Source organism: Protopterus annectens, chromosome 14.part0 (assembly GCF_019279795.1).
Source record: "Protopterus annectens isolate FY-2018-M chromosome 14.part0, PAN1.0, whole genome shotgun sequence".
Classification (NCBI taxonomy): domain Eukaryota; kingdom Metazoa; phylum Chordata; order Ceratodontiformes; family Protopteridae; genus Protopterus; species Protopterus annectens.
In genome coordinates, this window is record NC_056748.1 from 739,608,245 (window position 1) to 739,622,451 (window position 14,207).

At 34.3% G+C, this 14,207-nt stretch overlaps 1 protein-coding gene across 2 annotated transcripts in view; it reads left to right on the forward strand.

Annotated features, from left to right (window-relative positions):
* Positions 1-12,750, forward strand: part of SCD (stearoyl-CoA desaturase) — a 110,379-nt gene extending 97,629 nt beyond the window's left edge. For both annotated transcript variants that reach the window (XM_044056481.1, XM_044056480.1), the window contains exon 6: positions 11,378-12,750. In XM_044056481.1, the coding sequence (XP_043912416.1) occupies positions 11,378-11,577 (200 nt within the window). In that variant the 3' untranslated portion in view covers positions 11,578-12,750. The remainder of the gene's footprint in view (positions 1-11,377) is intronic.
* The last annotated feature ends 1,457 nt before the right edge of the window (positions 12,751-14,207 follow it).

The following is a 14,207-nucleotide window of genomic DNA, read 5'->3' on the forward strand; positions in this document are numbered from 1 at the left end:
TATATTTTATTGGTTTGATGTGAATTGATGTTTAGCTGCATACTGCATTCATAATAGTAGTGCTTCCAACGTGTTTTAGCATGCTGTGATATCACATCTGTACTCAATGTTAACCCTGTTCGCCAAAAGTACTTGGCATTACTGTGAGGTGAAACTACTATTGGGCACAGAAAGCAAGAATAACAGTTAATACAGTGCAGCAGTAAAGTATCAGCTGAGGTATCACCAAGATATAGGGTACTGAGAACTTTATTGAGGATGCATAAGGCAATCACCTTTCAGAGCATAAGCTGAATATTAAAGAGCTTTGTGAGCCAAAGGACATAGTGTGCAGGAGATGCACAGATTACATTACAATATATTATCAATACAGTGGCATCTATAACAAGCCCTAATAACTGACACCTACTGACAATACAGAGACTGCATATTTGAGCAACGTCAATTTGAGCATCAATCTGGTTCTTTAAAAGAATACATTTAGTAAGAGCTAGTGTAGCACACTATGAGTAACACATTCCAAAATAGTATTCCAGTAGAGACAGTGAGGTCATACTCAGTTGTAGGAAGACTCTGATCCAAGGTTGCTAAAAATGTTTTTAGCTAGTAAACACCAACCTTCTATATATGTTGATCATTATTTGATATTTATAAAAATCATTAAACTGAGTGATATTACAAGTCAAGGTGTTATTACTGCATTGAAGTTTTATATTTGTAAGGCATGGGATTCCAGATGTTGTCATGCCACACAATGTCCCTCAACATGATAACTATGAGCTAGATGTCTCTTTGAGAGCTCTTTCTTTCATTCCTGGTTTGTTTCCAAAAAAGTCTCCTAACCTACCCCAGATGTTTATAGGGTGTGTGTGTGTGTGTGTGTGTGTGTGTGTGTGTGTGTGTGTGTGTGTGTGTGTGTGTGTGTGTGTGTGTGTGTATTTAAGCAAAACCCCATGACTGTGGATGGGTTTATTATATTTCACCCACGGTTGGTACAGTTTGATCATGAGGGTGAAGCCCGAGTGATTTATTTGTAGTTATTTTCCAGGGTAGAGCACTCATCTCCATGGACCATTTTCAGGCTCAGTCCAGAAGCAGTGTCTGGTTAAGTGACGTTCTCAGAGTCACACAGTTTAACAGTAGATGCTGAGGGAGTCAAACCTTGCATCACTGGACAACAGGAAACAACTCATTCACAGCTCCTTAATCATCTAAGCTAACTGACAGACAACAATAATTAAAAACTTTGATTAAATAAAGCCAACCATGGGTAAATCCTGATATACCCACAAACAGGAGTAGATTATTACTATTATACAATTACATTATTTAAGAAAGAAATTGCTTACCTTTCTTAAATAATGCATTAGTATAATGGCACTTTGATCTTCTTCTGCATTGTCATGTCTTCCCTATACTAATGTACTATACATGCATATGGGACGTACATTCCCAAGTTTGCACAGTACATCGATGTAGGAGAAACGACAGAGAAAACAGAATCTCCTTTGCTGTTTTCTTCATTTTTTTTTCAACTGTTAAAAAGAGATTTATGAAGAACAGTGCAAACATGAAAGGAAAGTCATGCAGATTTCTGTTTGCTTACTTTTGCAGAATATACCTGATTGTTGTAATATTTTGCTTTGTCCCTCAGCATATTCCGATAGAAAGTCTGTACACTCAATGATACTTCAGCAGCCAGACTTTTTTCGGTTGATATATGCTTGATTCACAGTGGGAATGCTGGTTGGTTGTTCAATCGGTGTGCTCATTTTTGAATTGTAATGATTTATTGTATAATGACTATTTGCATGCTACAAGATGGAATCTGAGCATATGCTTCTTTGTAATAAAGTGGAGAAAATGTAAATCAAAAACTTCCTCAGTGAAGAGTTTGGAAAAGCGAGTCTTGTTCCCAAGGATATTTGATCAACAGTGAATTAAGTGCGCAGAAGACACTAATTTCTCACAGCAATGGCCACAACAGAAATTGCCGATGAGTGAGGTCAAGTTATGGGAAACTTAAAGAAAATCAAAGTGCAGTTCTCGGAGTGTATGGACAAAATCAGCTGGCAAACTTACATGTATTGAAAATACCCTTACTCCTCAATTTGGGCACCTGCAGGAAGTGGGAAAGCATGTATGGTTGACCAGCAGAAATTTTATGCATATTATTATTTGAAAATGTAAATGTATTTTTCTTTACTATAAATAGTTGCATTTTTATGTAAAGTCTGTGTTTTTTAAATAAAGTTTCTTGTTCAAGAAAAGAAAGAAAACGTAGAATCTAAACACATTTCTGAGAAATGGGGGTTACGCAAATGTTATATCGAATCCAGGGCATACACAATCTAATGATCTATTTGAAAGCATTACTTAATGAAGAAAGTTGAAGGTAGTAGCAGTGACGGTTATACTGTTTTATTTGAATGAGGAAATGCTCCCTTGCCAGGTACTGAACTTCCAACAACACATTTCATGTTTACTTTCTATGAACAACACCACCATTATATTTAGAGACTTCAGCTACCTCACAATAAACTGGAGCACCTGTAAGTCCAATGTGGAGAGTGCCCAGCAGTTCTTAGATTTAATAAACAAAAGCTCTCTGTATCAAATAGTCAGCATACTCACTAGAGGGCATAATATTCTCGATCTGGTCCTTACAAATATTGCCACTTCAAGCACTGTTTCCATAATATCTCATTTCTTGGATAAGCTGTACCATGTGCCAGTGACTTTCACTGTCAAAATCTACAAAGACCCTGCATCTAATATCTTGAATTCCCGGATTTCAGACATATTAATCTCACCAAATTCTATGATGAGGTTTCAGAAGTCACATGTGACAGTATCATGTTTATTGATGACATATTGAGTAGCTTCACAAAGGAGTTCTGCACCTATTTAGTAACTGTATAGCAGTGCAACCCAGGATAAAGTATAATGGGAAATTCGAATATAAACTTAATTGGTGGTCCCAAGTGTAAATAAACTTTACAATAAAAGAAAAAAAACTCATTAAATTATAAAGAAAGAAACCCTCATATGAAGGATAGTACCAGAAATATTGCTAAAAAGAGGGGCAGAGCCTAGATGGCCAACTGAGAGCAGTGAATTTGAGAGCTCCATAAACTAGTATAATAATATAGGAACATTTTATTATTTTCAAGTTTAAAACATCAGAAATCTACAGATAAACTACTAAACTACATAAATCTTAATTTTGGTGGAGATATACAAATATTTTTCCTGTCAAGTAACTTGGAGATATATTGAGTCAATGAATATGAACATCTCAAGGAATTCTCATCCAGATGCTGCTTTGAAAAAAGAACTGCAATTAATGACATCTACCTTACAGGAACTTTCTTTGAAGATGGATGGTTTTAAAAACGACTTAGAAAACATCAAATTAAATTCTCAAAAACAGGCTGATACTCTTAAGGAACTATTACAGCAATACCATACAAAAATAACACATTTTTAAGACTTCTCTAAATGACAGTGAAGGGAGACTCAGAGAGGAAGAATTCCAAAAAGAATTTCTGCTTAAACAGAATACATGGCTGCTTAATAAAATAGATGACTTAGAAAACAGGGAAAGGAGAAAGAACATAAGGATGTTTGGTCTGCCTGAAAACAGTGAAGGAGAAGAGATTATTTCATTCATAACAACCTGGATTCCTGAATTTTTAGAATTGAAATAGGGACTTTCATTTGAAATTGAAAGGGCACATAGAGCACTGAGGAAACCTGCTTTTAACTCAACAAATACTCCACCTAGATCCACAGTTATAAAATTTCTTTCATTTCTGGACAAGGAACTAATATTAAAATCTGCTTGGAGAAAATCACCCTTAAAATACAATCAAATCCTGATAAAGTTTGACAAGGATTATTCTTCCAGAATACTAGAACAAAGGAAAAACGTTTGGCCAATAATAAAACTGTTAAAACAAAACAACATTAAAGCACAAATGGCCTTTCCAGCCAAGATAAAAATACCTTTTGCCAATGAGATGAGAACCTTTAATGACTTAGAAGAAGCTACTATATTCATCAAAAACAACAATGTAGTGTCTATCCCAGATGAAATGGAATGGATGGCCCCTACTCTTAAAAGAATAAAAGAAAGAAATCCTTGGACAGATGCTAGAAAGAAGAAATAAAAAACTGATTCCAAGATAGCTGTCCCAAAAAAATAACTCTTACAACTACATCTCTCAAAGTATCAACTGATATGATACATCACTTGCCATCTGTTTTTATTTAAAAAAAAAGGAGGGATTCTTAAACAACTGAGAAATAGTAATTTATTCAGAATATTCAATCCAATAATTCTTCACAAACAAAGGTAGGTCAAGATGGGTTACTACATACATTATATATAAGCCAAACAAAGCAACATATAATAAAAACATAGAAGTTTCTATTCCCGTACTTGACTCAATGAATACTTATCTTGTTCATTTTTCATTGATTTTACTTATAATAATTTAAGTAATTAATTAAGTAATTCAACAAGGTACCATTCATCAGAGTTCAGACTCAAATGTAACAAATTAACATCATATAAAATAGCAGTAACAGTAGAGTGTTTTGAAAAAAAAATGCTGTCATGGAGACTAATGCCTTCTTCAGTTAAAGTATGATTTATAAATGTTATGTATATCCTGGTTAAATAATAGTAGCAAGCTCTTAGTACAAATGTCATTATTATTCTGCCTAAACATAGTCAATATCAGTTATGGCAGGTATCATAGCTTCAAGTGCTGTTTGATCGATCCTGATATGGTGTACATGGATGCAGCCGTGTCTGGTAGCTAGTACAAATGTCATTATTATTCTGTCTAAACATAATTAATACCAATTATGGTAGGTGTCATAGCTGGTGTATGTGGATGCAGCTGTGTCTGGCAGCTGTTATATGTTGTCATTTGTGTCTCCAGGAAGCTGTGGGTTGCAGCTTGTGACCAAGGTTTACTGATGCTTGTGTATTAGGAAGAGACATTTGGTGTTTTAGCTTGGATCCAGGGGAAGGGGGTGGCTAGAACTGTGATTTGGGATATTTTAGCAGAGATTGGTTTGTTTGTACGTCTGCTGAGTGAGAGGTAGGAGGGATGGAGGAGTGTGTTGTCTCTTGTTGTGGTGGCTTGTTGGGAGTTTTTTTTATCTGTTTGCTCCCTGTCCTTTTCCTGGCTGCTGCCTCACTGAAAGGGAGGGCATTTAGGCTTGAAGTTGCAGTGAAGTGAAGCTTTGCTTCAGGTGCATTGTAAGCCTCTGGTATGCAGTACACAGACACACTAACAGAAACAGATGCTCCCAGGTTGCTATGGTAACGGAGACAGAGTGATGATAATGCTTAATGGCTCTGAGGAGCCTCCAAGATGATTCTCGGCAATGAGGTTTTTGGTTTTAAAACAAAAAACAAAACAAAAAAAAAATATATATATATATAAAATAAAAGGACTGTTTTAAACCACATGTACACATATTGATGGTATCCCAACACTTCGTTTAGCTCATTAAGTTGATTCTTGATAAAAAAAAATAATAATAATAAGCAGAATTTTATATTTAAAATGTATTTTGGTCCAAACACATCAAGGACTTACATAAGAGTGGAAGTCTCAGTTATTGTGAAAGACTAAGAGCACTTAATCTTATGCAGTACCCTTTGCAGTAGTCTGGGAGGTGAGCTTGCTCAGATGTGTTGGGCATATGGGGATACCTCATTCTATGGGTGTTTGGGGTTGCCGGGAAGTGCTAAAGAGTCATCAGATTTCCTTCGTGGAAATATCTGTGGGAATGGAAAGTGTGTTGATTGGTTCACTGGCAGACTGGCCACTACATGGAACAAGCTGGTAAAATGGAACAAGACAAATATTGGTTTGGATATTTTAAGAATAGCCTGGAAACGCACCACATGAACTAGTGAATGGTATTCTGGCAAAACTGGATGGGCATTGTTGCCCGTGCTTGAAGTACTGACATGTGTGTATGTAAGGATGGAAATATACTTATAACAAATAAGAAACGAGAAAGGGCTCATAATTTAAAGTCGATGGACTGTATAAACATGCTTGGAAGGAGCTAATAATAAGAATTAACATTACAGCTTGTGGTCTCTCAAATAACTAAGCAACAGCCAAAAAAAACCCACACACAATAGTTATGTAATGTATGATTTTAGTAAATCTAGACATAAAATATATAATCGTCATATAAGATGAAGCAGTCTGCTGAATTTAAACATTAAAGACAGGATTTAATAACATGGACTTGTGTATAATAACACTACTGTCTTAACTTGTCATAAATTACATGCACTACATTGAACATCAAGGGGAAGCATGATTATTTTTTTATATAAGTAAATATGCATAACAAGGCATGTAATTGCTTTAACTTGAATTGTAAGTCATCTTGACCATATATGATACTTAAGCAGTTACCGAGGTAACTAATGTTTTATACATGACATCAAACTGACAAAGTTGTTCAAGAGAAAAACTAGAAGCCTGAACTTTAAATGTCACAGAATGTAACAATCACATTCTGAACAAATAGTATTACATTGACAATAATCACACAGTTTAACCTTTGCTGATTATACAAAATAGAATGTTGCCATTTAAAATATGCCATAAAAATGGCAATTTATGAATATGGAAAGGGAACTTGTAATCATTAATCACAATAAGTGAATTAGTTGTTTTTAACCTATAATTTCACTCATTTTATAATAGGAAATGACAGATAAGAAAATCCTTATGTGTAAGAAATGGGGGGGGTGCACTGATAATTAAAATGCACTAACTTTCATCACTAGCAAAATACATTGTACTATAAACATTAGGTATAAATATTATTACCATCTATTTATATTAAGTAATAAGTTTTGAAAGACTTTATCAATAAGGGTGAATATGTTAAATAACTGTGTGCTATAATCTTTTACTGAGGTTTTTATATATGATACATCCTACTTTACTATGAGTGAATTGCTCGTCATATATCTTTCATGTAAATATTAATTGCTTATACAATATGTAGACATTTATTTATATTGTATTAGAATTCTGTCTAATCTACAGTAGTACCGTATCTGTTCAAAATAATATAAATATTGCTTATTCCTATTACACATATTCTCCATATGATAATTAAATTTATGGAGCTCAGATGTTCTGGATTGTCAAGGTATGATTGATAATCTGTTGGACTTAGGTTTATCCATCAGATTAGGAATGATTTTCATTCCATGGCTAGTGCAGATCTTAGTTTTGTTAACATTTATTAGTTTAAATTTGTTATTTCACAAAAGCGTTTTTAGTATGCCTGACCAAAACATTACTTTATTGGTAAACACTCAAATTATAAAACTGATAATTTCCTTTAAAAGGTCAAACATATACTTTATAGTTATCAGAGGAAAATGTTTAAAAGTCACAATAAAACAAAAATACATAGTCTAAATAACCTAAGATGGATTTAACTTTATTATCTTTAAATACCAATGGCTTAAACAATCCTAGCAAGAGATCAAATCTACTTAAATATTTAAAACTGAACAAAGCAAAAACTGTCTTCCTTCAAGAAACTCATTTCAAAACAAATGACAATTTCAAATGGAATCCTAAGGAATACATGATATTGGCACAATCCACTTATAAGACAAAGACAAAAAGGGGTAACAATTTTATGGAAAACAAATGTGATTAATCCTGAAACCATGTATATGTATGAAGTTAAAGAAGGCCTTACAGCATTAGTAATAGTTAAGTATAGTAACAGAATATGGACCTTAGCCAATCAATCCTGGTTCCCAGGCATTGGATCAGGAACTGTTAAAAAAACACTTAGATTTCATTTCCAATAATTATAAAGGTAACTTAATATTAGGAGGAGATTTTAACTGTGTATTTGATATTTCTGAAACTACAAATAAGACCGCTGCGTACATCTGCTGTATCAAAAGCTTTAAACAAGTGGGTAGAATAATTTCATCTTGTAGATACTTTCAAATTTAAAGAAGATAAATCTATGTTGTTTTCCCATCAAGATCACAGATATGGTACCCAAACTAGAATATATAAAATATTTGCTGCCCATGGCTTACACTCTAAAATCATTAATTTCTCAATCACTCCCTGCCCCTTTTCAGATCACAATTCATTGCTACTAAAACGTCAAAATGTGTACAAACCAGTAAAAGCTGAAAAAAATCAAAATCATTTGGAGATGAAAAATAAAGTAGAACTATTAAACAATAAATACAACTGAATTCTAACACATAAAACTAGTGTAGCTTTAGAAAAACTAAATATCTACATAATTTATCAACAAGAATCAAATTACAATCAAAAGCTAATAACATTAAAAGTATCTTCGATGAAAAGAAAGGAAAAAAATGTCTCGGATATAGGTGACATTCCTGATGCCTATAAAAATCACTATATGGAACATTTCCAAAAAGAAAATATACATATCGATCAATTAAATCTAGATGAAAAAAGGTTCTAATATAAAAAAATACCAGAAAAATTAAAACTAGATCTGCAAGCACCCATATCCTACAAAGAAATTACAGATACAATAAAAGAGGGTAATAATAATAAAGCTCCAGGTATAGGTGGCATAATTATGGAAATATGTAAACTTTTTCCTTCAAAGATACAATCCTTCTTCCATAAAACTCTATTAGAAATTCAGTCACAAGCTTTAATACCACCCTCTTGGATATATTCCTTAATCACACCAATCCTAAAGGAAAACAAATCCCCAAACCTCTGTACCTCATATAGACCTATATCATTATTAAATAATGACTGTAATATATTTATGACAATATTAATTAACAGAATGAAAATACCACTATCCAAAACAACAAATAATGATCAAACTGTATTTATATATCATAGACACACACGTGACAATATTAAAAAGATAATTTATCTTATATAGATAATGTTAATAAAGAAAATAAAGAAACACTCATAATTGGCTTAGATATAGAGAAAGCCTTTGACTCCCCAAATTGGCACTATTTATTCAAAATTCTGATGTTATTTGAATTTCCTCCTTTTTTTGTTCATCTACTAAAGAATATATATAGAAATAATTTAGCATATGTTAAGCTAGGTCCTTTCACCTCTGAATCTATACATATAACAAAGGGTACTAAACAAGGATCTCCCATGTCACCGATTCTATTTGCTTTGGCCATTGAAATATTGGCAGATTCAATATGTAAGAATACAAAAATCAAAGGAGTAGCTGTTTATAAACAATACAATTCTAAAGTAATGCTCTTTGCTGATGACATATTATTAACATTATCCAATAGAAAAGAGACATTAGAATAATTAGATATTTTAATTGACACATTTTACAGGACTTCGGAACTCCATTTCAATAAATCAAAATCAAAATTTTTAATTTTAAATAAAAAAAGAAGAATTGCAGACAAAGGGGAATCACATTATAGGGAAACAAGAATATACCTTCAAATATCTAGGAATTGAGTTATGCAAGGATAATAATGAATTAGTCTAAAAAAACTACAATAATATCATCAATACAATTAAAATATCTCATCTCATAGTCTTTTCATTATTTTATCATGTTTGAAATTGCAGAAGTTACAGTAGAATTTTAGGGTGCTACAGTCCTACAAGGTTTTAAAGTGGATAATACAGATTAAAATATCAGCTTCCTAACTCTTAGAAGCTAGAAAATGTTTGAATTTTGTGATGCCAGGAATATATTGCTGCAATGGTTCTTTATAAGGGATTGGCGCGTATTTTGCTGGGTTTCCCTTTTTAATCAGTTTGCATTAATTGTCTGTTTCAACACAGACATTCAGTTGCTCATGCAGGTGTTGTTGTTGTTGTTTGTCTTTCGGCTTTTCCCAGTTAGGGGTCGGTACAGCGGAACTCCAGTCCGCTAATGATTGGCAGTAGACTTTCACAAACACCAAGGTGCCAGCTCGACGTTCAACCTTCAAAGAAGGCACACCCATTTACGCATGTCTTTTGAACACCCACCCAACCGTAAGGAGAACATGCACACTCCACACAGAAGGCACTCCCCACACTCCAGCCAAGAGTCAAACAGGAGAACTTCTTGCTGTGAGGCAACAATGCTACTGCTGCACCACCACGGATGTCATGCAGGTCTTGTGGTAATGATATTTTCTTTGATGTACTTGTCCTGCTCCCTAGGGCTTTCGGCTGTCTACTCTGTGCATGGAATCACTGCACAAAGTCTTCACATGTGACTTCACAGCATGTGCAAATGCTTCCAAATGATAGTTATTCAGTTGGCAGTTGTCCTTTTTGGTAACTTCATTCCCTCTTGTACCAACAATGAATTAATCTTAGTAATTCTACTGCATTATATACATTTTCTGTTCTCCATTTCCTTACTTGCTCAAATAACAGCTGAAGAAACTGCAGTATGCAGTGTCAGTAGCTCAGTGTGTAGGACACTTGCCTTTGGTGTTGGAAGATCAGAAGAACATTAGCCCTATTCCTATACCAGGTAGATGGATTAATTTTCCCAGTACTGACACTGCAGTGCAGCATAAGGGTGATGATGCACTCCTGACTGTGCCATCCTTTGTCTGAGATGTTGAACCAAGCCGTCATCTGCCTGAGCTTGTGGAGTAATCGTAGGGAAATGTGACAGCTCAGGTTGATGTTAAAGATCCCCTGACAATTACTGAAAAGAGTTGGAGAAACTCCCCAGTGACCTGGCCAAAATTCCCCTAACCGGTATGAATACCACCTTGGGTCTACAATGAAAAGAGGCCATTGGTCTAGTGGGACTAACCCAGTCAACAAAATTTAAAGAAATACACTTTTGGTAGTTTGAATTTAAATTTAGCAATGCCTTTTACAGCAATTATCTGACCACTCACTAATGGGCATTTAGGAATGTTAAATGCAAATGTGATATCAAAGCATCCTCTACTACCCAGAAGGGAAATTGCTAGTTAACTAAATTTTTCTGTATGTGTATGTATATATATAAAAACATCTTATGCGGATGTGCAAACAGGTCCTTTGCTTGTGGGCCTTTTTGTATAGATCACAGAAGATGGTGACATGTTTTCATTACTTAAAATAACAGCTGTCACAGAGATTAATGGAAATAAAGGGACAGACACACAGATAAGCGCAAGAGATTCACAGAAAGAATAAAAGGCACAAATGCTTGGAAGCACACACTTAAATACCAGTGTAATATTAAATATGCTTGACAGACATTGATATCAGTGACAATTTTATCTGATGAAGAAGATTTGTCTTTAATAGCTACATTTCCTGTTTGTGATCTCTTTTGCATTGTTTGTTTTCTTCTGTTTCAGGAGAGGGTTTCCATAATTTCCATCACACATTTCCCTACGATTACTCCACAAGTGAGTTTGGCTGGAGACATAATTTGACAACTGGCTTCATTGACCTTATGTGTATCCTGAGATTGGCCAACAACCCCAAGAAAGTTTCAAAGGAGGTTGTCCTCGCACGCAGAATGCGCACCGGAGATGGTAGTGATAAGAGTGGCTGAACACACTTTCTGATAACGTACTTTTTGTATGTGTGTAATATGAAGCTGACTGTTGAAAACTAGACAGTGCCACTGAGAATATTGTAAAAAATGAAATTTCTCCAGTGTTTTTCAACTGTGCCCAGAACTCATATTAAAACCAGTACAGTCATTCCAGCTGCAATTTGTTGTAGCCATTTGTGTAACACATTAATGATTGTTTGTTGCCTGAGGTGTGAGGACCCAAATAATCTGAAATAGTAGTTGCACTTTTTTTTCCTCTGTTACCTGCCACTCTGCTTTTTGTGTGTTGTGCCTCAGGTGTTGTAGCACTTATGTGTTAACATGTCAAAAATAATAGTAATATGTGCAGGCTAGAACAATTCAAAATAGTTTTCAAAATGTCAACGCTTAGAACAAGTAGGCCGAACTGACCCTCGAAACAAAGGAAAGAAAACCTCAAAATGAATAAGAGAAGAAGAGGAATAAGTAAAAGGTAATATATATAGGGAGTTGCATCCTTCCCTTTTAAATATTCTCCTTCTTATACTGCCATAAAGAAAACCAAGGCAGAAGGTTAGGGGTGCCTGGATATGGTTTGTGGTGTGGATGTTGGACTGGGCAGCAATTCAGAAACAACTTTACCAGTAATTATGGATCCAGTCAGGACATTATATGAGAAGACAGACTCTCACATTCCATTCTTGTAGGCCATTGCTCACTAAATTTGGAAAATCTTTGAGGGTCTTTGAATTGTAAGCTACTCTTCTCTTCACAAATAAAAAGTTCCATGTAATACAATCTTTCCCTCATAAACTGCATTTTTTTTCATCTGAGTCGAGATGATTGAAAATTGTAAGCCCAGTATGTTGTGCATCCAGAAGTTTTTTCACAGGGCTGTGCAGTTATGTGCACACTGCACACATTTTTATGTAATGTAATGCTTATTGTGCTTTAAAGGGCCGACCACTTTTTTAGCGGTGTCTTCGTGAAATAAATTGTATAGGTGCCTTTCTGTCCTTCGGGTCATCAGAATACAGTGAGGTTATTACATTAGGAATGGCTCTTTGGTTGTTAAAATTTAATTAAAAATCACTTGTTTTCCTACTTAACAGCATTCATTTTACTCTGGATAAGAGTGTCTTTTCTTTCAAGTGATACATTCACTTGTCCAAATTAAAAGCATTTATTTTCCTCTGGGTAAGAGTGTCTTTTCTTTCAAGTGATATACAATTGACACAAAGTCCAAATGCACTTTTTTCTTACAACATTAATGTCTGTCTTGGCTTGAGTTAACTGTGACAAAAACTCCAGAAACACTCTTTTTGGAGTAACACCACTCATCAATAAATGTGATCCTTTACTATGGTCACATTTGTTGATGTTTTTCATTTGAAATAAGGTTTTGTCCTTTTTGTTTTGTGTGCATAGATCAGACCACAGAAATCCTTTTTGTTATATGTAATCCAGTTGGAGATGTTGACCTATCCCTCCTGCCTTGGGGACCATCATTGTTTATGGAGCAGTAATCGAGGTGATGCATGCAAAATATGTAGAATCGGGAGGGCACAGAGAATCAGACCTCTATTTTTTTTGGTATTATTCATTCCATAAAAAAAGTATGAAATCTCCTGATTTTCTTGCAGTGTTGTGTAATTCATTTAGCCAAAGTAAGGATAACTTGTTTCATTATCGTGTATGAACATCACTGAGACTTTTAATGAGATGATCAAATGTTTGACACTACCACAGCATCAGGGTTAAGCTCTGAACACAGTTATAATGTTAAAAATTTAATTTAAATGTAGTGAAAATTAAGTGGTTTTCATTAATTTATAAATGCTACTTAAAAAAATCCATACTTATGTAATTAGGTGACTATATATATATATATATATATATATATATATATATATATATATATATATATATGTGTGTGTGTGTGTGTGTGTGTGTGTAGTCAATATAAGAAATAGCTGCCCCCCCCCCCAAAAAAAAAAAAACTTCCTAGAGTATGTTATTTTAGTGGAAATTTATGTTCCTTGCAGAAGTGTTATTATTGATGTGACCATTTTCTTAGTGTTTCTATGTGTAATATAAAACTACATAAGCAAAATCATCAGTTATTCATACATACATATGATGAACAGAGTACAACATTACATATGTTGTTAGCCACATGCTTACAGAAAGGCATATTCTTTGAAGAAGAACTGTAATGTACAGCAGAGTCTGTAGAATGAATGGAACATTGCAGCTGCTTGTTTGTAAATGCAGATGGAGCGGAGGTCTTACAATATCTACAGTGCAACAAAGATATGTTACACTGTAAAGGATCATTGTAAACAGTGACAGCTGTCAGCAATTTAAACAGGAAAAAAATAAATTACCCTCGCCCATATCAAAATTAATGTATAATCATGATAAATTTACAACATAGCAGTTAAGGCTCTAAACTGTTAATGAAGTGCATTGCAAAGGCCATCATTTGATTTACTTAACCGCTGCTTACATCCTGCGTGACTCTGAGTAGGTCACTTACAAAACGATTTCTGAAAACAAAAACACATGCCTAGTGGATCTTATCCAGCTGTTAAATACTGAAAAATAACTACAATGGGGAAGGCTGCATGACTACGTAAATAGAGATG